At 45.7% G+C, this 25,542-nt stretch overlaps 1 protein-coding gene across 1 annotated transcript in view; it reads right to left on the bottom strand.

The window, feature by feature from the left end:
- Nucleotides 1-25,542, bottom strand: part of LOC120839141 (arylsulfatase-like) — a 76,639-nt gene that overhangs the window by 366 nt on the left and 50,731 nt on the right. Inside the window, 1 exon segment of the mRNA XM_042287023.1 lies at nucleotides 324-683. Within this exon segment, the coding sequence (XP_042142957.1) occupies nucleotides 324-683 (360 nt within the window).

Below are 25,542 nucleotides of genomic sequence, written 5' to 3'. Positions count from 1 at the left end.
CTTGTCGGAACCCCCCCCCCCCCCCCCCCCCACCCCCAGGCTTTCCAAACAAATGTGATTGCTCCTGACGGGGATACCACAACAAGCAGCTTGATGGTATTGTGGTGTTTGTAGCTGGAAAAAGTTTGGCTTGTGGCCTTCATTACATTTGGTTTCTGGATAAATACTTCCGTGCAGTCAATTATTCCCCTGACATGGTCAAATAATGGGTCTGGAAATGCTCGTGGACGACGGGTTTGAATCGACCGCCGAGATGGCCAGATGATGAACTTCTTGAGATTCTCTGCCAAAACGTCGAGCCACGAGTGGAAAATTACACTTACAGTGCGTGCTGAGATGCCAAATTGACATGCCAGGTCTTGTGATAGAAGACCTAGTCGCAGTCGCATGAGCACTAGGATCAGTTGCTGCTCTGCATCTAGGCATGTTCTGTATGGTGGATTCCAGATGGACAGCACAAACTGCAGCAAGGCATTAAACATAGCTGTAGACACTAGCCCCGTGTAAAATTTCACAGTCTTGTCAGACTGCATGACTGTGCTTTTGGTAACTTCCGGAAGGTTGGGTAGCTTCTTTTCCTCCTCAGGCTCAGCAATCTTCTTTTTAGCGACTGCCAAGTCCTGTTCCATACAAATGATGCGCTCTTTTAATGATTCGTTCTCCAAAATCTGGTTTGAGATGTCCTGTAGAGTAAGCTTTGTTTCTGTTATTGCGTCACATGCCTTTTCAACATTGTTCTCGAGTCCAACACTCTCAATGGTGACTGTTGGAGGGCCAGGGTCTACTGGAGGGGGGCCACTTGGCGCATGCTTGTTCTTAGCACGCTGGTACCGTGCGATCTTCTGCTCGAGGTTCCCTCGAACACGATAAGGGAACAGTGTAGGGACATAGTCAGGATGACTTGTATCAGAAGATGGCCTGCCTGAAAGACATAAATGTACAGACATTACAAAATACATGCAAGCGTGCAGTGGAAACAGTAACAGTTGTATATTAACTCTGCAGAAGAGTTGTACAGTAAACAAATTGTGGGGAAGGGAAACCGCTGAGAACATGTTTATAGAATTTCCTTCATTGAACAAGGGCAAAGGAGTAACTTATGACACGGATTCATGGTCCTTTAAAAATAAAAAAGTTACGGTAGAAAGTGACACACCCTTGCGCTTTATGCCATTTTTTTACTGTTTTTTGTGTCACGGACACACGCACGTGAGGAAATTTTTACGTGTGTAATTTAAAATAGGGTTACCTAGCTGCTTTCCTACGTATGCTTTAGTTTTCCCAAACAAGAGCAGTGCAATGTTGCACACGAAGCCACATTACACAACCTGAAACTAGGCTCCGATCGAGATTCTTTTGGACAGCAGCTGCATCAGGGGGAAGTGCGTCGCCCAGCTTGTCAGCGCTTTCGGTCTAAGCGCTTATCCTCTAGCGAACGCACAGGCGAAATCCGAGATCACTCGTTCCTAGCTTTAGCTACTGTCGAAAACCACGTGGAAACGAAGTCGGATACACGAACGGATGATTTTTCAGCGCACCATAAGTGCCCGATGGCTCCTGACGCGGCCTCGACCATCTAAAGACGACGAATACGTCCCCATAATCCGGCATAGTCCGCGACAGTAACTTCTTGAGCCATCAAGCAGCAGTCTTAACTTTCGAAATTAGCCAGGGTCCATTAAACGCGGCTAAGCCGGCTGACTCACGATTGCACTCCCGAGCATCTCGGGCGATGTTATGGAACGCTTGTTTGCGTGCGAAATGTTTCGCAACGCTAACGTTCGAGACACCGAACCCGTGGCAGGGGATGATAAAATCTAAATTAAATACTTGCCTTGAACGAAGTGGGCAGAACAAATCTGTGAGCTCTTAGTAGGCAGCCAATTGTCCCGTCGTACCGCTGCGATCCAGGCTTTCCTTCTCTCGGTTTCTGTGGGGAACCTAAATGTTCGCACTTGCGAAAGAAGGTTCGTTCCAGATCTCAGACTGCACCCTGGTACAACGCAGCAAGGGCCACGCCGTGCACGGTTCAAGGGGGATGACTTACACGCCGAAAACATCGTCCTCACTACGAATACGCGCACGAAACTGAAGAAACCGGAAGTTTCTTGGGAGCACATCTGGTTGGCATACTTTAGCACGTCCTGGCGGCACGGACCTCGGCGACACCGTCTATAGAGATAAGCACCTCGTACCGGTAGGGAGACTCAACAAAGTGCGCTTGGAAAAGCTACTGGCTCTACGGACAGTGAACGAATCTGAAATTTAAGGCCACCATTGCTACAAATACCTCCATAACAAAATTTGCTTCTCCTCGCAACGTGAGTACATCAAACTCTTCTTTCCGGGACTCTGATGAAATTCTGGCTGAAGTGAGTCAAGACTTGTGTGCTGCTAGTCTGTCAGTAACTCCATTAAAACCACGTAAAACCATTAAAAAAAGGGCGTGAACGTATTTGAAGAAAATTAAGCTGAAGTGAGTTCTTGGATTCTAAGAAAGCTGTCAAGCACTTATGGCGTGAAAACCGGCGAAGAGGCGGAGCACTGCGCGGAGTGGTTTGACACGTTCCGCGAAGCGCTGAAGGCATGCAATGCTCACCAGGAACGCAAGCGATTGCACATGCGTCTGCCACCAAGGATTTCGAAGAAAGAAGTATGGCGTCTGGTGCCGGAAGCGACTGCCCACATGGTTGATCAAACAAGAAAACTGAAGCGTAAAACTTGAGTATGGGCAACCCCTGATCTCTACATGTGAAAAAATGCGAATGCGAAAGACGTGAGGTTTGCAATTGAGTACTACACACGCGACGACCTCGCATGCTCTGTTCAAAGCCCCAACGAAAAGGACGTCGTCAAAGCCATGAACAACAACATGTCCGAAGTCGTAAAAGGTATTATGACCCGCTCTATTAAGGGAGCTTACCAGCCATTTAGGAAGGACCATCCCCATCCAGAACTAGGCATCTCCAAATTTTATTCCCTACGATCAAAATGGGTAAAAAAAAAAGTCCCGCGTACGAGGTGTGCGCATGCATATATATTGCGTCAATTTTCAGTTGCTTTTAACGGATTTAACAAATGCCCCAAAGAAAATGACTGAAGACGACCTCAAGCGCATCTACCTCTGCAGTGCTCCACAGAACGATTGCTTCCTGCGCCGTTGCGAAAAGTGCCCAAAAAGGCAGAGCATCTCGCTGCAGTCGCTCCATCTTGACGAAGACGAAGAGATCAGTTTCGCGTTATGGGACGCCGGCCAACTCGTCGAAAAGGTTATGAACACGTCTGCCTTCCAGTGGGAACTGGAGAGCGAAAAGTATATGAGGCATTCTTACATCCGCGACCTTCAACGAAGCCTGATACATGACTCAAAAACCGCATTACCACCCAACGCAGTGATGTTCCACTTCGATTTTGCGGAAAATTGGACAGCAATCTTCCCAACCGAAGTGCAGAGTTTTCATTGGAAAAAAACTCAAGTCTCTCATTTCACAAGTGTGGTTGCGTCCACGCGGGGCACGCAAAGCTTTGCCGTTGTCAGCGATGACACGACACATGACACAGCTCAATCTCTGCTAGCCATAGAGGCCATAGAAGAGTATGTTGATGAACATTGCCCAGTCTTTTCTGAAATAATTTTTGTATCAGACGGAGCGGCGGCGCATTTCAAGAATCGCTTCCATTTACACGAATTGTCTCGGAAGCCGTACTCATCAGCAAGATGGATCTTTTCAGTCACTGACACAAAAAAAAAAAAACGCTTGTGATGGAGTAGATGGTGTTTTTAAACACCACGCAACGCTCGTCAACTTGAGATATTCGCTCAACTCAACGATTGTCACCCCTAAAGACTTCGTGAAGGTGGTACGGGAAAAAAAATAACAAATGTCTGCATGTTCCACCTGTCTGTGGAACGGGTTCGAGAGTTTCGTGCGGTGAAGCAAGCAGATTGGACCACTGTAAGACCTGTGAGAGGAATCCAGGCATCTCATATGTGGGAGTCATCATATGCTGAGAGGCCGGTTGTATACATGGTCACTTGCGCGATTGAGGCTTTTAAGCTTATGTATGCACAGTTAGCAAATTTGCGGAACGGGGCCGTTTTTTTTTTTTGTTTTTGTTTTTTTGAATTGTAAGCAAAGTCATGGTATTCTCGCTCAAAGTCACCTTTCGCGTCAGTTATATTCACCCCTTTTGAAAAAACAAATTGAAAAATACAAAAGACATGCCATAACTAACGCTCAAAATGTTTGGTGCTGTGCGGCAAGGCCGCTATGACGAAGGCGTTGGCTTGCTTCGAGTGAAGGTTTGTCATAGCTTTTCCCGTTTGGAAGTCATATGTTACTCAATATTTTTGCCATCACAAGTTAGTTCAAGTCACTGCAAAGTACCAATGGGAGCTTAAAGAAAACAATAAAAGATGGATTTCTTTTTCTTTAAATATCGACGCCCAATCTTGCCACATTTTGAGAAATCAGCCGCATTTCCACGTTAATAACAAAGATACAATTAAGGGTAGGCGTATTATCTTTTTATATTCGTAAAGAATGTTTAGAGACGCGCATGTTTTGTGAAGTATAATAAAAAATGGTTTATTTGCAAAAAAAAAAAAAAAAATTGTAAATATGTCTCTAAAACGCGTTTTTTTTCATGGTTTTTTTTTTGTTGTTGTTTACATAGAAATATTTTATTCATATTTTTAATTTTTTGTTTATGTATTGTATATCTTCTGTAAAGCGTATTAAAAGTTACGGTGATGTGAAAGCTTCGATGAGGAAATGACGAATGTGCAATGTAGCATTTTGAAATCTTCTGAATTTCCACGCCTCGGGCTTCTCTATTTTATATCTCAGCGAAAAATTTACTACAGCGTTCATATATAGCTCAATGTTCCTCCCAAGAACATGGTTTTTATATATTTTTTTAACAAAAATATATAAATTATGACCCGGACCATTATTGCATGAACTGGCGTGGAATCACCACTGTATTATGTTCCCTTAGTGCTGCAACTACACTATAACCTCGGTAGCAAAAAGAAAAGAAAAAAAAAGGGGGGGGGGGCGGTAAGGGGACGGGGGCACGCATTTCTGTTAATGAGACTGCTTTCCGAATGGAGTACCATACCCCCCTTCCGTTTGTCATTAACTTGATTGATAAAAAAAAATCATTAATTATGTTCTGCACAGGTGCCTTCTTTTTTCGATAAACAGCGTTTACCTGCTGTTAGAAAAAAAACGGGCTTACATGCTTCGACACAGATCACGCCGAAATGCGATATCATAACTTGTCTGCTACGAAGGCCAACGCAAACAGCTGTACATTGCTGCCCCGCTTCTTGTAGATCAAATTTTCTCTGCTTCTCGCTTTTTAGAACGAACTTCAGTCGTAGTAGAGCGAGCCAATGCAACTAAGAAAGGAAAAAACAAGATAAAAAAGGTGAAAGCCGTTTAGAACTCCCTGTAACGCCGAATTAGAGCGCAGTTCTTGAGGAGGAGGAGGAGGGAAGGGTACTGTGAAGAGCGTATACCCCTCCTCCGTCCCCTGACCTCCTCATCCTGCCTGCTACACCGGAGCGGCGTCGGGGTCGGCGTAACCCTGAGGTCACGTGACCCTCGTGACGTCGCTGACCCCCGTGACCTCCAGGGGGTCACGTTACGTTACCGGGGTCACGTGATTCCCCTGAGGGTGGTTCGTGACCTCACGGGGGTTACGTGACGCCCCCGGAGTTACGTGACCCCCTGAGGTCACGTGACTCCGTTGACCCCCCCTGAGGTCACAGACCCCCCCCTCAGGGGAATCACGTGACCCTGGTAACGTAACTCCCGTGAGGTCATGTGACCCTTCGTGGACGTTTCGGCACAGTGCCAAAACGTCACCATGCCGAAACGTCGCCGCGGTTATGCCGACGGCCACGCCGACGGCGCTCAAGCCGGAAACGGGCGCCTAAGAGCTGCTCTCTAAAATATTCAGTCATCGGCATCTCGTGACATCAAGGTGTCACGTGACGGTACGGATAACCTATAAATAATATGTATTTAGAGCACCTTTGGAATGACGTCACGGCACTATCTGACACAGATATGTCATCGCGGCTTAATCCGTGGACACGAAAACCCTAAGTGCTATCTTATACAATCTTGCGGCGATGGTCGACACTGTAAATACCGGGACACGTATTCAATAAAATTCAGTTAAAAGTTGCGCCTTGTTGTGTCCTGTTCTCTGCTTTTGTCCTCGTCCTAGCTGCGCACAAGATTGTATAAGATGTGAAACCAACTCGCCCAAACAACCACTCTTCCTAAGTGCTAACTCTATAAATGCTACAAGAAAAAAAAAATAAGTGCATTGTTATTACTACAGAACACGTGGGAGGCCCATCATTTCAAACTAAAGGAATTTTCGCCGATCCCGAGGTTCACTTGCGCAATTCCATACAAGAAGACCTGACGTGCGCATGAACAGTAAACATTATTATTAACTTTCTCGGCGTCCGTGCGTATGCCGCATCTTCAGGCCACCAAGAGTGCGACCACATAGCCTTTTCTTTAGAGTTTTTTCATTAACGATGCCTTAGGTGGAGTGACTGTTTAGTCACATTAGTGGTTCAGCGAAAGGAAGTAGCCAAAAGGATACCGCAATTAGTGAAATGAAATATGGGTACTGTATGAAAAGATAAATACTCACAAAAGTAATGGCGGTTGCAAAGTTGGCCAAAGCTTCACGGGTAGTGGTACGACGTTGAGACACGAGCGACCGCTCCGGATAAATGAGAATGATCCCCTTTATGCACGCTAAGGCCGCGGCTGCGAGTGTCAGCACCTAAAATAAAAGATGCGCGGGCCTGTACTAAAGTTCCTCGAATAGGGCAGTACTTGAGCGCACCAGTGGCAGACTCCAGATACAATGTAACTAAGACTGGGCCAGGTTTTTCATTTCGTAAAGCCCTGAGTCGCAGTGCTCATACATCGTTCAAAATACAGCCTGCAAACCCTTTCACGTGAGTGTCGTTTTCCTCGTGTGGTGGTCACATTGGCCGTACAAAACTGCATTAAGACATGGATGTGTATCAAGCAAACATGCTTCCAACACGCGTCAGACGTATCCGTAGATAATAGAGAGTTTTAGGGAACCGTTTTTGCACATCCGATACGGTTCGGTGGGCCCTCCGGTACGGAATGCGCATATGTAAGTCTTCTGCGGTAGGACATGCTCAGTTCGTACCGGAGTGCTCATCGTACCGTATCGGGTGTGCCAAAACGGTTCGCTAGAACTCCCTTAAATAATGTTTTAGGGAACCGTTTTTGCACACCGGATACGGTTCGGTGGGCCCTCCGGTACGGAATGCGCATGTGTAAGTCTTCTGCGGTAGGACATGCTCAGTTCGTACCGGAGTGCTCATCGTACCGTATCGGGTGTGCCAAAACGGTTCGCTAGAACTCCCTTAAATAATGTTTTAGGGAACCGTTTTTGCACACCGGATACGGTTCGGTGGGCCCTCCGGTATGGAATGCGCATATGTAAGTCTTCTGCGGTAGGACATGCTCAGTTCGTACCGGAGTGCTCATCGTACCGTATTGGGTGTGCCAAAACGGTTCGCTAGAACTCCCTTAAATAATGTTTTAGGGAACCGTTTTTGCACACCGGATACGGTTCGGTGGGCCCTCCGGTATGGAATGCGCATATGTAAGTCTTCTGCGGTAGGACATGCTCAGTTCGTACCGGAGTGCTCATCGTACCGTATCGGGTGTGCCAAAACGGTTCGCTAGAACTCCCTTAAATAATGTTTTAGGGAACCGTTTTCGCACACCGGATACGGTTCGGTGGGCCCTCCGGTACGGAATGCGCATATGTAAGTCTTCTGCGGTAGGACATGCTCAGTTCGTACCGGAGTGCTCATCGTACCGTATCGGGTGTGCCAAAACGGTTCGCTAGAACTCCCTTAAATAATGTTTTAGGGAACCGTTTTTGCACACCGGATACGGTTCGGTGGGCCCTCCGGTATGGAATGCGCATATGTAAGTCTTCTGCGGTAGGACATGCTCAGTTCGTACCGGAGTGCTCATCGTACCGTATCGGGTGTGCCAAAACGGTTCGCTAGAACTCCCTTAAATAATGTTTTAGGGAACCGTTTTTGCACACCGGATACGGTTCGGTGGGCCCTCCGGTACGGAATGCGCATGTGTAAGTCTTCTGCGGTAGGACATGCTCAGTTCGTACCGGAGTGCTCATCGTACCGTATTGGGTGTGCCAAAACGGTTCGCTAGAACTCCCTTAAATAATGTTTTAGGGAACCGTCTTTGCACACCGGATACGGTTCGGTGGGCCCTCCGGTACGGAATGCGCATATGTAAGTCTTCTGCGGTAGGACATGCTCAGTTCGTACCGGAGTGCTCATCGTACCGTATCGGGTGTGCCAAAACGGTTCGCTAGAACTCCCTTAAATAATGTTTTAGGGAACCGTTTTTGCACACCGGATACGGTTCGGTGGGCCCTCCGGTATGGAATGCGCATATGTAAGTCTTCTGCGGTAGGACATGCTCAGTTCGTACCGGAGTGCTCATCGTACCGTATCGGGTGTGCCAAAACGGTTCGCTAGAACTCCCTTAAATAATGTTTTAGGGAACCGTTTTTGCACACCGGATACGGTTCGGTGGGCCCTCCGGTACGGAATGCGCATGTGTAAGTCTTCTGCGGTAGGACATGCTCAGTTCGTACCGGAGTGCTCATCGTACCGTATCGAGTGTGCCAAAACGGTTCGCTAGAACTCCCTTAAATAATGTTTTAGGGAACCGTTTTTGCACACCGGATACGGTTCGGTGGGCCCTCCGGTATGGAATGCGCATATGTAAGTCTTCTGCGGTAGGACATGCTCAGTTCGTACCGGAGTGCTCATCGTACCGTATTGGGTGTGCCAAAACGGTTCGCTAGAACTCCCTTAAATAATGTTTTAGGGAACCGTTTTTGCACACCGGATACGGTTCGGTGGGCCCTCCGGTATGGAATGCGCATATGTAAGTCTTCTGCGGTAGGACATGCTTAGTTCGTACCGGAGTGCTCATCGTACCGTATCGGGTGTGCCAAAACGGTTCGCTAGAACTCCCTTAAATAATGTTTTAGGGAACCGTTTTCGCACACCGGATACGGTTCGGTGGGCCCTCCGGTACGGAATGCGCATATGTAAGTCTTCTGCGGTAGGACATGCTCAGTTCGTACCGGAGTGCTCATCGTACCGTATCGGGTGTGCCAAAACGGTTCGCTAGAACTCCCTTAAATAATGTTTTAGGGAACCGTTTTTGCACACCGGATACGGTTCGGTGGGCCCTCCGGTATGGAATGCGCATATGTAAGTCTTCTGCGGTAGGACATGCTCAGTTCGTACCGGAGTGCTCATCGTACCGTATCGGGTGTGCCAAAACGGTTCGCTAGAACTCCCTTAAATAATGTTTTAGGGAACCGTTTTTGCACACCGGATACGGTTCGGTGGGCCCTCCGGTACGGAATGCGCATGTGTAAGTCTTCTGCGGTAGGACATGCTCAGTTCGTACCGGAGTGCTCATCGTACCGTATCGGGTGTGCCAAAACGGTTCGCTAGAACTCCCTTAAATAATGTTTTAGGGAACCGTTTTTGCACACCGGATACGGTTCGGTGGGCCCTCCGGTACGGAATGCGCATGTGTAAGTCTTCTGCGGTAGGACATGCTCAGTTCGTACCTGAGTGCTCATCGTACAGTATCGGGTGTGCCAAAACGGTTCGCTAGAACTCCCTTAAATAATGTTTTAGGGAACCGTTTTTGCACACCGGATACGGTTCGGTGGGCCCTCCAATACGGAATGCGCATGTGTAAGTCTTCTGCGGTAGGACATGCTCAGTTCGTACCGGAGTGCTCATCGTACCGTATCGGGTGTGCCAAAACGGTTCGCTAGAACTCCCTTAAATAATGTTTTAGGGAACCGTTTTTCCACACCGGATACGGTTCGGTGGGCCCTCCGGTACGGAATGCGCATATGTAAGTCTTCTGCGGTAGGACATGCTCAGTTCGTACCGGAGTGCTCATCGTACCGTATCGGGTGTGCCAAAACGGTTCGCTAGAACTCCCTTAAATAATGTTTTAGGGAACCGTTTTTGCACACCGGATACGGTTCGGTGGGCCCTCCGGTACGGAATGCGCATGTGTAAGTCTTCTGCGGTAGGACATGCTCAGTTCGTACCGGAGTGCTCATCGTACCGTATCGGGTGTGCCAAAACGGTTCGCTAGAACTCCCTTAAATAATGTTTTAGGGAACCGTTTTTGCACACCGGATACGGTTCGGTGGGCCCTCCGGTACGGAATGCGCATGTGTAAGTCTTCTGCGGTAGGACATGCTCAGTTCGTACCGGAGTGCTCATCGTACCGTATCGGGTGTGCCAAAACGGTTCGCTAGAACTCCCTTAAATAATGTTTTAGGGAACCATTTTTGCACACCGGATACGGTTCGGTGGGCCCTCCGGTACGGAATGCGCATGTGTAAGTCTTCTGCGGTAGGACATGCTCAGTTCGTACCGGAGTGCTCATCGTACCGTATCGGGTGTGCCAAAACGGTTCGCTAGAACTCCCTTAAATAATGTTTTAGGGAACCGTTTTTGCACACCGGATACGGTTCGGTGGGCCCTCCGGTATGGAATGCGCATGTGTAAGTCTTCTGCGGTAGGACATGCTCAGTTCGTACCGGAGTGCTCATCGTACCGTATCGGGTGTGCCAAAACGGTTCGCTAGAACTCCCTTAAATAAGGTTTTAGGGAACCGTTTTTGCACACCGGATACGGTTCGGTGAGCCCTCCGGTACGGAATGCGCATGTGTAAGTCTTCTGCGGTAGGACATGCTCAGTTCGTACCGGAGTGCTCATCGTACCGTATCGGGTGTGCCCAAAACGGTTCGCTAGAACTCCCTTAAATAATGTTTTAGGGAACCGTTTTTGCACACCGGATACGGTTCGGTGGGCCCTCCGGTATGGAATGCGCATATGTAAGTCTTCTGCGGTAGGACATGCTCAGTTCGTACCGGAGTGCTCATCGTACCGTATCGGGTGTGCCAAAACGGTTCGCTAGAACTCCCTTAAATAATGTTTTAGGGAACCGTTTTCGCACACCGGATACGGTTCGGTGGGCCCTCCGGTACGGAATGCGCATGTGTAAGTCTTCTGCGGTAGGACATGCTCAGTTCGTACCGGAGTGCTCATCGTACCGTATCGGGTGTGCCAAAACGGTTCGCTAGAACTCCCTTAAATAATGTTTTAGGGAACCGTTTTTGCACACCGGATACGGTTCGGTGGGCCCTCCGGTATGGAATGCGCATATGTAAGTCTTCTGCGGTAGGACATGCTCAGTTCGTACCGGAGCGCTCATCGTACCGTATCGGGTGTGCCAAAACGGTTCGCTAGAACTCCCTTAAATAATGTTTAAGGGAACCGTTTTTGCACACCGGATACGGTTCGGTGGGCCCTCCGGTACGGAATGCGCATGTGTAAGTCTTCTGCGGTAGGACATGCTCAGTTCGTACCGGAGTGCTCATCGTACAGTATCGGGTGTGCCAAAACGGTTCGCTAGAAATCCCTTAAATAATGTTTTAGGGAACCGTTTTTGCACACCGGATACGGTTCGGTGGGCCCTCCAATACGGAATGCGCATGTGTAAGTCTTCTGCGGTAGGACATGCTCAGTTCGTACCGGAGTGCTCATCGTACCGTATCGGGTGTGCCAAAACGGTTCGCTAGAACTCCCTTAAATAATGTTTTAGGGAACCATTTTTGCACACCGGATACGGTTCGGTGGGCCCTCCGGTACGGAATGCGCATGTGTAAGTCTTCTGCGGTAGGACATGCTCAGTTCGTACCGGAGTGCTCATCGTACCGTATCGGGTGTGCCAAAACGGTTCGCTAGAACTCCCTTAAATAATGTTTTAGGGAACCGTTTTTGCACACCGGATACGGTTCGGTGGGCCCTCCGGTACGGAATGCGCATGTGTAAGTCTTCTGCGGTAGGACATGCTCAGTTCGTACCGGAGTGCTCATCGTACCGTATCGGGTGTGCCAAAACGGTTCGCTAGAACTCCCTTAAATAATGTTTTAGGGAACCGTTTTTGCACACCGGATACGGTTCGGTGGGCCCTCCGGTACGGAATGCGCATGTGTAAGTCTTCTGCGGTAGGACATGCTCAGTTCGTACCGGAGTGCTCATCGTACTATATCGGGTGTGCCAAAACGGTTCGCTAGAACTCCCTTAAATAATGTTTTAGGGAACCGTTTTTGCACACCGGATACGGTTCGGTGGGCCCTCCGTTACGGAATGCGCATATGTAAGTCTTCTGCGGTAGGATATGCTCAGTTCGTACCGGAGTGCTCATCGTACCGTATCGGGTGTGCCAAAACGGTTCGCTAGAACTCCCTTAAATAATGTTTTAGGGAACCGTTTTTGCACACCGGATACGGTTCGGTGGGCCCTCCGGTACGGAATGCGCATATGTAAGTCTTCTGCGGTAGGATATGCTCAGTTCGTACCGGAGTGCTCATCGTACCGTATCGGGTGTGCCAAAACGGTTCGATAGAACTCCCTTAAATAATGTTTTAGGGAACCGTTTTTGCACACCGGATACGGTTCGGTGGGCCTTCCAATACGGAATGCGCATGTGTAAGTCTTCTGCGGTAGGACATGCTCAGTTCGTACCGGAGTGCTCATCGTACCGTATCGGGTGTGCCAAAACGGTTCGCTAGAACTCCCTTAAATAATGTTTTAGGGAACCGTTTTTGCACACCGAATACGGTTCGGTGGGCCCTCCAATACGGAATGCGCATGTGTAAGTCTTCTGCGGTAGGACATGCTCAGTTCGTACCGGAGTGCTCATCGTACCGTATCGGGTGTGCCAAAACGGTTCGCTAGAACTCCCTTAAATAATGTTTTAGGGAACCGTTTTTGCACACCGGATACGGTTCGGTGGGCCCTCCAATACGGAATGCGCATATGTAAGTCTTCTGCGGTAGGACATGCTCAGTTCGTACCGGAGTGCTCATCGTACCGTATCGGGTGTGCCAAAACGGTTCGCTAGAACTCCCTTAAATAATGTTTTAGGGAACCGTTTTTGCACACCGGATACGGTTCGGTGGGCCCTCCAATACGGAATGCGCATATGTAAGTCTTCTGCGGTAGGGCATGCTCAGTTCGTACCGGAGTGCTCATCGTACCGTATCGGGTGTGCCAAAACGGTTCGCTAGAACTCCCTTAAATAATGTTTTAGGGAACCGTTTTTGCACACCGGATACGGTTCGGTGGGCCCTCCAATACGGAATGCGCATATGTAAGTCTTCTGCGGTAGGACATGCTCAGTTCGTACCGGAGTGCTCATCGTACCGTATCGGGTGTGCCAAAACGGTTCGCTAGAACTCCCTTAAATAATGTTTTAGGGAACCGTTTTTGCACACCGGATACGGTTCGGTGGGCCCTCCAATACGGAATGCGCATATGTAAGTCTTCTGCGGTAGGACATGCTCAGTTCGTACCGGAGTGGTCATCGTACCGTATCGGGTGTGCCAAAACGGTTCGCTAGAACTCCCTTAAATAATGTTTTAGGGAACCGTTTTTGCACACCGGATACGGTTCGGTGGGCCCTCCAATACGGAATGCGCATGTGTAAGTCTTCTGCGGTAGGACATGCTCAGTTCGTACCGGAGTGCTCACCGTACCGTATCGGGTGTGCCAAAACGGTTCGCTAGAACTCCCTTAAATAATGTTTTAGGGAACCGTTTTTGCACACCGGATACGGTTCGGTGGGCCCTCCAATACGGAATGCGCATATGTAAGTCTTCTGCGGTAGGACATGCTCAGTTCGTACCGGAGTGCTCATCGTACCGTATCGGGTGTGCCAAAACGGTTCGCTAGAACTCCCTTAAATAATGTTTTAGGGAACCGTTTTTGCACACCGGATACGGTTCGGTGGGCCCTCCAATACGGAATGCGCATATGTAAGTCTTCTGCGGTAGGACATGCTCAGTTCGTACCGGAGTGCTCATCGTACCGTATCGGGTGTGCCAAAATGGTTCGCTAGAACTCCCTTAAATAATGTTTTAGGGAACCGTTTTTGCACACCGGATACGGTTCGGTGGGCCCTCCAATACGGAATGCGCATATGTAAGTCTTCTGCGGTAGGACATGCTCAGTTCGTACCGGAGTGCTCATCGTACCGTATCGGGTGTGCCAAAACGGTTCGCTAGAACTCCCTTAAATAATGTTTTAGGGAACCGTTTTTGCACACCGGATACGGTTCGGTGGGCCCTCCGGTACGGAATGCGCATGTGTAAGTCTTCTGCGGTAGGACATGCTCAGTTCGTACCGGAGTGCTCATCGTACCGTATCGGGTGTGCCAAAACGGCACACCCTCTTCTCTCTTCCCTCTTCACTGTTCCTTTCTATTTGTGCGCAATTTTAACCGTATTCAATCGTTACCAACTCGCCCAACTAACCACTTTACGACAGTATATTAATGTATGCAGTGGGTTTCTCGTAAGCGTGTTTGAGAAGGACAGACGCAATTGGTAAGAAATCAAGGGAAATGAGATGTCCGTGGTATGGAACGGTTCAATCAGGCAGTGAGTCACGTCGACTGTTTAGTTTCCCCAGGCGAGAAAGACGGAAGATTGAGCGACACCAAATTAAGAAATCAAAATGCTAATGAGGTTTGAAAAAAGATAAGCGAGAGAAACAGAAAAAATAAAAGGCGGAATAAGTGGAGCTTTTTTCACGTAATAATTGTAAACGAGCGTGTTGGTGTAGGTAACAGGCTGAAAGACATCTTGTTTCCGTCCCCGTTCTCGATGTTTTATCCTTTCATGTATTCGTATCTTTTTCACGCTTTTTTTTACAGATTTCGTTATCTATTTTTTGTCGAACACATACCCACTGCCCCAGATCTTCACCAAGTTTACTGTGAAATCAATATGTTCCATTAGCTTCTAAAAAAATGGCTCCGTGAAGAAAAGGTAATAAATTTGATATATTACCAGACATGCGCAGTCTATCAGTGTGCAGCATCGCCGACTCTTCCCCGGCGCTTTTCCAAGCGAGCTTTTCTTCTGGGCCGCTTCGAGAATTCCGATTAAAAGTGACGTAAACGCCGCCCATTTCAGAACTTCCGATGCGAGCGCAGACACTCTGTCCTCGGTCATCTACAAAGACAATGAGTGCCCCCCCCCTTGAGATGTAGTGACAATTAACAGTTCAATGGTAACTGATCCTTTATCATTATGATCATTAGCATCAGCATAATAGTCATTATCATCCTGACCACCATCTGTCTTGGTAAACAACTACACACCAAATGTGCGGGGTATTTGTAAGAAGAACAAACGTGCTTTTTGTTCCGCGCAAATACACAACTCATTGCAAGAACCTGGAACTTTGAACTTGACACCAGCGGCAGCGACATATTGGATGCGATTGTTTCAGTACACGCGATGTTACTGGCATCTTGAGATAAAAGGAGAAAAGTCAATGTCCACCTTAGACTGACTTCGTTAAAACAAGTAATAATACTGTGTGCACCTCTCCACACAATTTCAGTTAAACAAACCAATCAGAAGCAAAGTTAATATTGCTTTCTTTCTTGATGATTAAGTCTGTTTCACTGAAATAAATACCATAAGCGGCCACAATATTCTTTCCGGCTTTGACAGAATTATGTTTAGCTGGACATAGGCTAATAGAGAAATTTCGTCTTTACCCTTTATATTTTGATTCGGGTAACATCACGTTCCCAAACTTTTAGATCCTATCTCCCTTAGCGTCATTATCTGGTGGAGTTTTAGCATTATGCAACCCATTCCATACTTGATTTTTGCGGGCCGAAAGACGGGGTCTTATTTTCTCGGTCGAGCCCAGCACACTGATAGAATATAAACTTTCTACTTGCGTTAAACGCCTCTCTGATTACATTTCAAATATTTTTAATCTAATGATAGCATAACAAAAGTATATTTTAGATATTGAAAGGATCCAAAAAGAAAACAACGTTTTTAATCCTAATGATTATTCAGAAAGCTACAGCATGCGCAATCTCATTTTGCATTAATATTTGTCGAGAGTTGTTTTTAAATAAAAAAAAGTTTTATTTAAAAGTTGTCTCTTATCTGATAGTTTTAAAAAATATATATTATATATTAAAACTACAGCTTAATAAAACAAACTAAGCTAGGGACACCATGACTTTATGTTCCCTACAATAGAGCAGAACCGCTGTACGGCCTTTGTCAGTTGAAAAAAAAAAGAAAACCGTTTACGATTTTGTGCAACGCAGGATTAGACCGCAGCTTTTGAAGAGCATGGAAGCGTACTGAGGGATAGGTGACTCCTTGAGGTCACGTGACCCCAGGAGGTCATGTGACCTCAGGGGGGGGGGGGACCTCGGGGGTCACGTGACCTAAGGGGTCACGTGACCTCAGGGGGTCACGTGGCTCGTGGGGGGTCACATGACCTCGGGGGTCATGTGACCTCGGGGGGGGGGGGGGAAGGGGGTTCACGTGACCTCGCGGTTACGCCGACGGCGACGCCGACGCCGCTGAAGCCGGAAACGAACCCCTAAGAGCTGCGCTCTAAAAATAATTATGTGGATCATGACCCTAGCGATTATTGTGTAATCAAAGTAGCACTAAAGCTCAATGAAAAGTATAAAAACGTATAAATACGAGATGAGGCACATGAAACTGGCAACCTTTTTCGGGATACCACATTAAGCAGTAAAATATAGGTCAGAGAAGATCGAGGTATTTGATGCCTTTGTTCAAACTGTCAATAATTGCCACCATGAAATTTGTGGTTACTCAAAACTGTCTTTTATTCAAGTAAAGCGCCTTTATTCCCGGTACAGAGGCAGCCTATATCGAATAAATATATTTCTTCTGTCCATTTCTACGGCGGAGGGTGCTCAGAACAGGCTGCGAAAAGCCACTTCCGTCACGCGGATTGCGATTTTTCCAAGTATTACTGTTAAATAGCTCTACCTAATGATCTGTATGTTAGAGCTTAACTGCTGATATTAAGAGCACCGGGTAGATAAGACACTCAGGTATTTAATCAAAACGGTTCAACCTTATTCATCTCTCTATCCGTTTGTTACGGGAGAGCCTATATTTTCGAGAGCGAACAATCGAAACCACGAAGGGCGCTTAAATATAATAGTAATGCCCAATAAAAACAATAAAGCAAAGCAAAAAAAACAAACACATTACGCCAGTTATATATTATGAAGAGGGCAGAGGTATATGAATTTTGACAATACATAGATACGCGAGAGTTCACTAGGGTTATTTGAGAAGAACCTAGAAATCGATTTGTATACCTTACAGAAGACCATCAGGCCTTCCTGCTTAGTGCCCGACCTTGCGTCGTTTTGACAATAAAGTTTTGACACGCACACACACACACACACACGAAGAAAAAAGAAACTTGTGTTCAAAAGCACAATGTCCTTAAGCAGGGGTCACGTGGTCAATGGATCGTCCAAAGGACAGTCTGCACACACGTTTCTTGCTTGTCACAATGCTTGTCACAATGGTTATACAAAAAATGTCTCCAGAAAGTACATAAGTATGAAGTAGACATGATTCGAACATGTGTTTGAGGCATGTCAAGCAGATAATAACGTCATCATGTCTGCAGCGAACCCAGTGCTTTTTGTCTGATGTGCGAGCTGTGAAACTGCGGCTTTACGTTTATTTTAAGAAACACGGACAGAAAGGTTGATCATAAATATGTCCCTGGTTAAAAAGAAACTTGCTTTAATAACTATGACAGATAGTAAGCATGATGGTCTGTGGAGTGACATAGGATGATTCGTCGAATTCGTTTTACTTCTGTTTACTCACAGATGACTTCGAAATTCACTGTTTCAACGTGACGGTAATAAAAGAAAAACGCGGGGTGTGTTTAGTGGTATCGTGAAAGTCAATCACCCGGATAGAGTTAAAAGACAGTTGAAAAATGAGTGCGGGTTAGATCCATGCTCCTTTCATATGTCATACGACGAGTTGACTTCTGAAGAGTGCGTAGAGATGCGGTTACCGCAGCCTTTACTCTGTCTTTATTCACACGAGGCATATTATCCGTTTCGAGCGTCGCATCGACACTGTCACTCTTTTTAAACTCGGCATGCTACGTTTTGAGGCTTTTAATACATTCGGGCCTCGTGCATACTCACTTATAAATTGTCGCTGAGCTGAAACTGCCGACTTGACTTTGTGATACGATAGATAAAACTGCAATATGTGTTTTGTATTCATCGACGCCATGTTGAGACAAAGGTCAAAGAACCATTTGTAAAAAAGAATATATATAAAACAAATAAGCTCGATAAGGCAAAGTGCCTTATCGAGCTTGCAAAGTCACAATTACCGTGTTTTTATCTGCCAGAGTTCCTAAGCTAGAATTTGTTTCAATGAAGAAACTATGTGAGGTTAAAGCAGTTATGAGTCCCAGAATTTTTACGTCTGCACAGCTTCTATTTGTCTTGTGAAAAGGGCAGTATTCTACACACGACAATAATAAAGCGTTCTTCAACTTGAAGTGGAAGCTGGTAGAATCCTTGACACAAATAAGTATCTTGAAATATTTTTTTTAATCTATCAAATTTGCAAGTCTTTCAACGTATAAAAATGGAGGCTCCTGAGAGGCTACTACCTGGTTCGTAAAATAAGTCGAATGAAGAATGAAATGAATGTCTTTTAATTTTCTTTTAGGCAATCCGTAGTGCCGAAGAGTCGCGCACCATGGTTACAATAAGCCTCTTTTGCCACACAGAGGGCATTTTCAGAAATTACGCTGCTCAAAGGGTTTCGTTCAATTGTGTGTTATATGAGCATTAGCCCTTAAAATGATCAATTCTGGCTAGGTGGCACACGCCGTTGCTCGATTTAAAGAAACCGTGCAATGATATCGGGCTGAAACGTATCTCATTTTACGCTAGCTTTTGGTACTAGTGTGTCGCGCAAGTGGGGCTCTTACGAGTGCAACTGACTTAGATGCTTTTTCGTTGCAGTGTAACTTGGAAGATATCAGCCAGCGTTTTCATTTGGTATCTCGTCAGCAAAACGTGATGAAGTAGTAGGGATCGCAGTGATAAAATAACCACGGGATTACCCATTGTAAGGATGTTTTAATGCGACTCAGATTGGACACGAGCACTGCGTAAGCACTCGATTTGAGCTCTTGAAAATGTATGCCTCGAGGAGCATTTGGGAAGGGGCTCGTGTAAAGTAGCTACAATGAAGGGATACCCAAACGCTGCCAGTTCCTAAACTTTGCATGTTTCCTGTGCTTTGCCAACCTCAAACCGAGGCCAGGATAAAGATTGATGTGATATAGTCGCCGCCAGGTCACAAGGCTCCTCGATCTGACTGCGAAAGTTGTTTCTTTAATTTTTTTCTGCAATTGTCAACGCTTGGAGAGAAATACTAATCCGTGTTCCCTGGGTTATGAACACCAAGCATTAATTCCAAGCGGTAGTTACTGGAAGTAAAAAAAGTTCGCATTGCCCCTTTCAAAAAGTACCGCCGTAGCCATATCTGTATACCTTCATTCATCGATCCAGCCAGCCATCAAAAATCTACTATGTCCTTTATGATCCTGATAGGTAGTGCAACGACAAGGACCTACCTTTAGGCAGACATTCATCTCCATCGAAGTAAACGGTCAAGGCTCGCCACCTTTTACATATGACTTTTAGGCCCGCACACTCATCAAAGAAAGTGCCTATGGCGGAACTGCAAATATAATGGAACTGAGTTTTCCTCTTCAGTTGAAACTCAAAGCCAGCTGTATATCAGATGTGTCAAGTAAACACGCAGCTGTTAGATCCAGCTCCGATTTCATCCGTCGAGTTAGCTTGTTTCATCTGTTGAATTCGGCGACTGCGCGATGATGATAGAGATAACTTGTGGCATAGCAGCAACGAATACTGTAGTGAACCAAGCTAACTCTACTACATAAAAAGAAAGTGAATCTGCGCCGGTACACGGCTCAAAAATATTATTTTTGTTTAAACAACGCTAAGCATGTGAGGCATCCACCGACATTGTAAAAACATCTGACTTACAAAAAAAATTAAAACACACCATAGAGAGAAAAGGTAAATGCCGGTTACCAAGCAGCGATCATTTTAATCCACAGGTGGTTTGTGGGATCTCCCAATATTTCAAAATTTTTCTCGTATAACACTAACCAGGGTGGTTTTCGATAGGCGGACTAAATCGCTCATGCAAATATTGCACGCATCGCACAGAAAACAGGTTGATGTCTTATTGATTTCTGACAAAGGGCCTAATTGTAAAAGTTAACGACGTCCGATATAGCTCGATTTTTAATCACTTTGGAGTAATTAACTGTTTAACCTGTAAATTCAAAGGTATGTATTTAGTTGGAAACTTTCTGACCATTATCAAAATCCACTAAATCAACGCACATTACAAACGTGCATGGAGCAGTCATATGAGCGAACACAGGACTGCAATACTTTTTTTTTTCGGTCTTACTGCAGATCTGTTCGCCAGTTCTTTCTTTTTAATTTACAGACTTTTTTTATAGAAGCTAGCAGTTAGGTTAAGGGAGTACCGTACGTTTTTCAATCTTTTTAGTTGATGTGAAAAAACTGATTGTCGTCTGGTGTTTGCAACCTTCTTGCAAAAGCCGCCTGGAGAGTTAAAAAGTTGAAAAAATAGTGTATCCCCTAGCCGGATTCCCAACTGTGGTGAGAATATTCTACAAATAAATAAATATAAAAACTAACCAATAGACGTGCAAAAGTGTATGGAGCAATCCTCTAAACGAATACAGGACTGCTAAACTCTTATTTTTCGGTTTGGGTGCACATCTTTTAGTCGGTTCTTTTAATTTTTAAAGACTTTTGTCATAGCAACTAGAAGTTAGATTCAGTGAGTTCCCTACCTTTTGCAACATTTTTAGTTGCTGTCAACATCTGGTTGTCATCTGGTGTTTGCAACGCTTTTGCACACTCAGCCTGGAGAGTTAAAATGTGAAAAATGTAGTGCATTCCCTCACCTAATTCCCAACTGCTGTGAGAACGTTCTAAAAATGAATAAATGAAAGGAACTAACACACAAATGTTCAACCTAGCAAAAATAATAAAAGAACAATAAAAGACGAGTACACGCAATTTTGTACTGGCACACATCATCGCACAATTAAAAAAAGAAAATGTAGCCGGTGGATGTAATTTTAACTTTGTTTTCTCGGACCCTTGTACACTGTTTCAAACCTGTCCAATGTTGACAGGGCAGAAAAAAATAACTTTGTTTTAAGAAACACGCAGTGAAGTATACTGAATGTGTGACGAATGTCGTATTATGAGATACCGCTTAGCTGCGGGAAAGTTTACATAGAGAAACTGGGCGCTGCTTACAGGGATGCGATTACTAGAATGCGACAGTAGGCATCGACTTCAAAAGGAACAGATCACCAGCGTTCAGTGTCTTCGATTCTTTCTTTTCAAGCCAATCAGAATCGTCTTATCTCCATTCGATACTCTACTGTCGCATTCATGCATCAGTGACTAATGATAGAGCACGAGAACATAATATTTGTGTGTGCAAAAATGTTTGTGTGTGTGGAAGGGGGGGGGGGGGGCAGGGGGGTGCACCTTGCTGATCACTGTGGCAATATGGCTGTAAGCTTACCTTGAAATCAAGAAAGTTAAAAAAAAAATGATACAGAGAGAGATTTTATTGAGGCGTTCTATATAAAAAGGATAGACTACACGCGCGCTAGCACACTGTCTTCGCATTTACTTAAAAAAGAAGTGACGTTTCTGGATGGCTGTCTGTAGGGGCGGTGATTGGTTGTGATGTGCGTTGGGCAAAGGAGTGTGTTTATATAGGTGATGATGACTTCTAATAAAATCAGTTGAGCATTAGCGCCGGATGTGCTCAAACGCTCGCCGAAGGATGAGTATTGTATTACTCTCTCGGGCCTCTCTTTCTGAATGTGAAGTACGATGACGCTGTTCCCCACGATACGTTTTAATCCGCTAGCATTAGAGCACTCTTTCTGACGAAAACCCGGCGGTGTTTTTTGGTTGTCAGTTGTTGCGTGCGACGCTCCCATTGGTCTAAAGTGAAGACGTGAGCACGCGTCAAACCATCTTTATCTCCCCGGCGCTGACAAACTGACAGACACTGCCGGTTTTTCGTCAAAACGAGCCCTTTCGTTTTTGACAAAGTCACGCCCAAAACTGTCACGGAGCCAGAGAGGAGGTGGCGCCACGCAACACCTCCTAGGTAGCAAAGCCGAAGTGCTTAATGAGTTGGCTTAATGAAAGAAGGCCGCGCTGTATACAGACTGCAAACGAGTTCTGCGTCAGCGCTCGGCTTCGAGTCAAGTTTGCACTGAATGGTGACGAGATCATCATGTCCAATCTGTGCCCAGAGTTGACCTTCTATGATGACACCATCTCATTCAGCTCTACGGCTTTGTTATCTAACAGGTGTTGCGCCGCGGCGCGGCGTGCTCAGTTGCCGCTCTGCTATCGACGGTTGTTTTTCGCTCTTTGTTTTTGTAGTAGCCGTGAGTGGGCTGTGATGTTTCTGTGTATAGTTAAAACGATGGATTCGGTTCATACACAAGTGATATGGATACGGTTCCTTCCATGAGTTGTATGGATGTTGTTCTTTCCTCGAGGTGATATGGATGACCGTATCCAAGGGTTTTGACGTACTCTGACCGGCAGAGTACAGAAGAGGGGTGAAAAAAGAAATTACAGGAAGATTCATTGGTGGATTCTTGTGTAATCTTTCAGCATGACCCTAGGGAAACGCCACACACGCCCCCTTTGGGAAACGCTAACACTGACCCCGTAACAAGACCGAAAAGTGGCAAAGAAAAAGGAAACAAAAGAGAAAGCCGAAAGAAAAAATTGAAGCAGTCAGCGTTATTGTTTCCCAAAGGGAAACGATAACGCTGACATCTGTGGCGTTTCCAAGGGTCATGCTGACGCATTGCCGAAGAATCCACCAATAGAAATTCTCGAAATATTTTCTTCTTAGCCTTTGTAGTAACTGCAGGTCGCGTATGGTCACCAGGCATGCCCACCCCCATACCAAAGAAGTTCGCTTTTTTTTTCACTTATTAAAAAGGTTGAAAGTGAGTTCGCCTTCTGCGAGCCCAATCCCCCTGGCACCTAATCTGCAAAGTTGTGCTTGAGATGCGAGTAGGTATGTAAATATGTGCTGCAGAAGTTTTGCAGTTCGTTTTTAATGGGAAGTGACATTTCATGTTGTCTTGTAGAAGACGTGAAGAAGTAGAAGACGTGAAGAACCCAGTGCAAAGGCCTTGTGTTGGGTAAACACCCAGATCTGTGGCAGATGAGGTAGACAAAATGCTGCCATGAAGTTGTCTTTCATAAACAGTGTTAACGCTTTTCCTCTATTCCACACAAAACTTTGTTTAAACGTTTGTCTTCCGTGCAGTGACGTAGTGATGTGTCGTTACGAACGAAATCGCCGTTCCCCTGAAAAAAGCGTCCATAATGTGAGTTTTTCACAATATCAAGAAAAAAAACAACAAAAAACGTGTATTTCCCCAGTTCGTAACCGCAAATGTTTCGATATGGCGGGGTAGCCATAAAACCATGGTGCGTATCAATATGATACAATACGCTACAAAGTGTTTTTATTCGCCACACAGACACATCTGGTGAATGGGAGATCGGAGAAATAGCAGCAAAAATGGAGCTTCAGGCATCAGTAGCTGCGACGCGGTACACAGCAGAAAGCGTTAAAAAATGTGGGCACCTATTCATACGTACTAAAAGTACAAATTAAGGATACCGTTGTTAGACATTACACTAAAAAGTCAAAGTATACTGTATTTTCTGTGTTCAATATTTTGTTCGGCACTGAGGAACAGGCCAAGGTTGGTGATATCTAGAAAAATTATATGTATTTTTTTAATCAGATAATTCAATGATTGTACGAGAAGATCCATACGCTCTCCTTCGAAATTAGGTTGTTGATACATGTCTCGAAGACTTCCTCAAAAGCTTCAACAAATAATCTGAAAGAAGCAGAAGGAACTGAGAGGCTTCCAAAGTCGGAGTTGGCAGTGCCTTTCATACTCAAATACAAGAGTACTTGATTTCCTTTAAAAAAAAAAAAAACACGCATTTTCTGTCCTCAGCTCACATTTCTGGGATATTCATACACAGGAATGAACCTTGAGGAATATCGATGCCAGCCACCTAGCAAAATAAACCACGTTGTTCTCTTCTATTGCTGAAGGGTAGTTTGAAAGCGAATCCTCTGCCATAATAAAAACGTGCTTCCTAAGGCAAGAGGAGGAGAAGGTGCCAAAAGGCCTGCTGGAAACGTAGCAAGGAGAGAAATCACGTCGTCAGCACAGTTAGATTTTCCCGACGGCTTGAATAGGTTGCTAATCAAAAGGTGCCTGAACGCAGCCTGAAATTGACGGGAAGTGCAGTTCGTGTTTGCACCGGATTTTGAATGTATAACAGCAAAAGTCTCTTCAAGGGTGGCCTGGTTCAAATGGCGGGTTAAAAGGTAGGAAAAACCGTAATTAACCGTGATGTGATTGCTGAGGGGCAGCAGTGACCTAACTGTCAAGCAGAAGCCACGAACGCAGTGCTGCTGCCTTCTACACACGAGTGATTGCAGGCTTTTAAAAACCAGAATGCACTCTTTCAGAAACTCCTCATGCATACAGCCGTTACACATTGCAGAGGCATTTGACGTCTTTGCAAATTTCTGCAAGCTATCTATGCTGTCAAAGAGGCGGTCGATTTTTCAACGAATCTTGCTGTGTGAACAGCTGTGGCTGGCAATTGCTGAAAAGTAACAAAGGCATGCATTGCAACTGCGCAGGGATTGTTAAACACTTGAGCTGCTAGCCTCAGCGACATCTATGACGAGAAGGTCAAATTAAAATGCTACTCGTTCAGCTATGGCATAGAACGGATCTCAAGTTTACGGTCTTTTTCATAAGGTTCCTTGATGTAGGAACTTATCACTATCTAATCACCAACTTTTAAGTCGTATTTGAATATCATGTTTCTGAGGCACTTCAAAAGGTGCGGAGCATCGAAAAGGAAAAAAAGTGGCTTGGCATTGATCTTCACGTGACGCTTTTCGGCAGCTACGATGCTTGAAAAAAGAGACACGTTCTGGCTCTCTTGATCGCATAAAAACGCTACCGGCTCCAGGCCAGCGTCCATAAGGGCGCCATAGCACTGGAAAAGGAGAACTTTTAGGACATCTGAAGGTGTGCCTTTGGGAGAAAAAAGATAGCCAAGCTGCTGCTTCCACAGTGTTCCGGCTCCTTTCGCCATGAACATGATAGCCTGTTTGCCAGCTTTTTGCCTTGTAGTTCACTATGTTCTTCAAGTTCTTCGAACCTGTCAGACGAGGGGTTGTATGAAAGCTTTTTTTTTATGTGCATTTTGTCAAAGACTATGCTGCAGGCCCGATTGACTCGAGAAAAAGAAGCTGCCCGCCTCTATC

Source organism: Ixodes scapularis, unplaced genomic scaffold (genome assembly GCF_016920785.2).
Source record: "Ixodes scapularis isolate PalLabHiFi unplaced genomic scaffold, ASM1692078v2 PGA_scaffold8__174_contigs__length_109621045, whole genome shotgun sequence".
In the NCBI taxonomy this organism is placed as follows: Eukaryota; Metazoa; Arthropoda; class Arachnida; order Ixodida; family Ixodidae; genus Ixodes; species Ixodes scapularis.
This window is presented reverse-complemented; position numbering and strand designations above follow the sequence as displayed.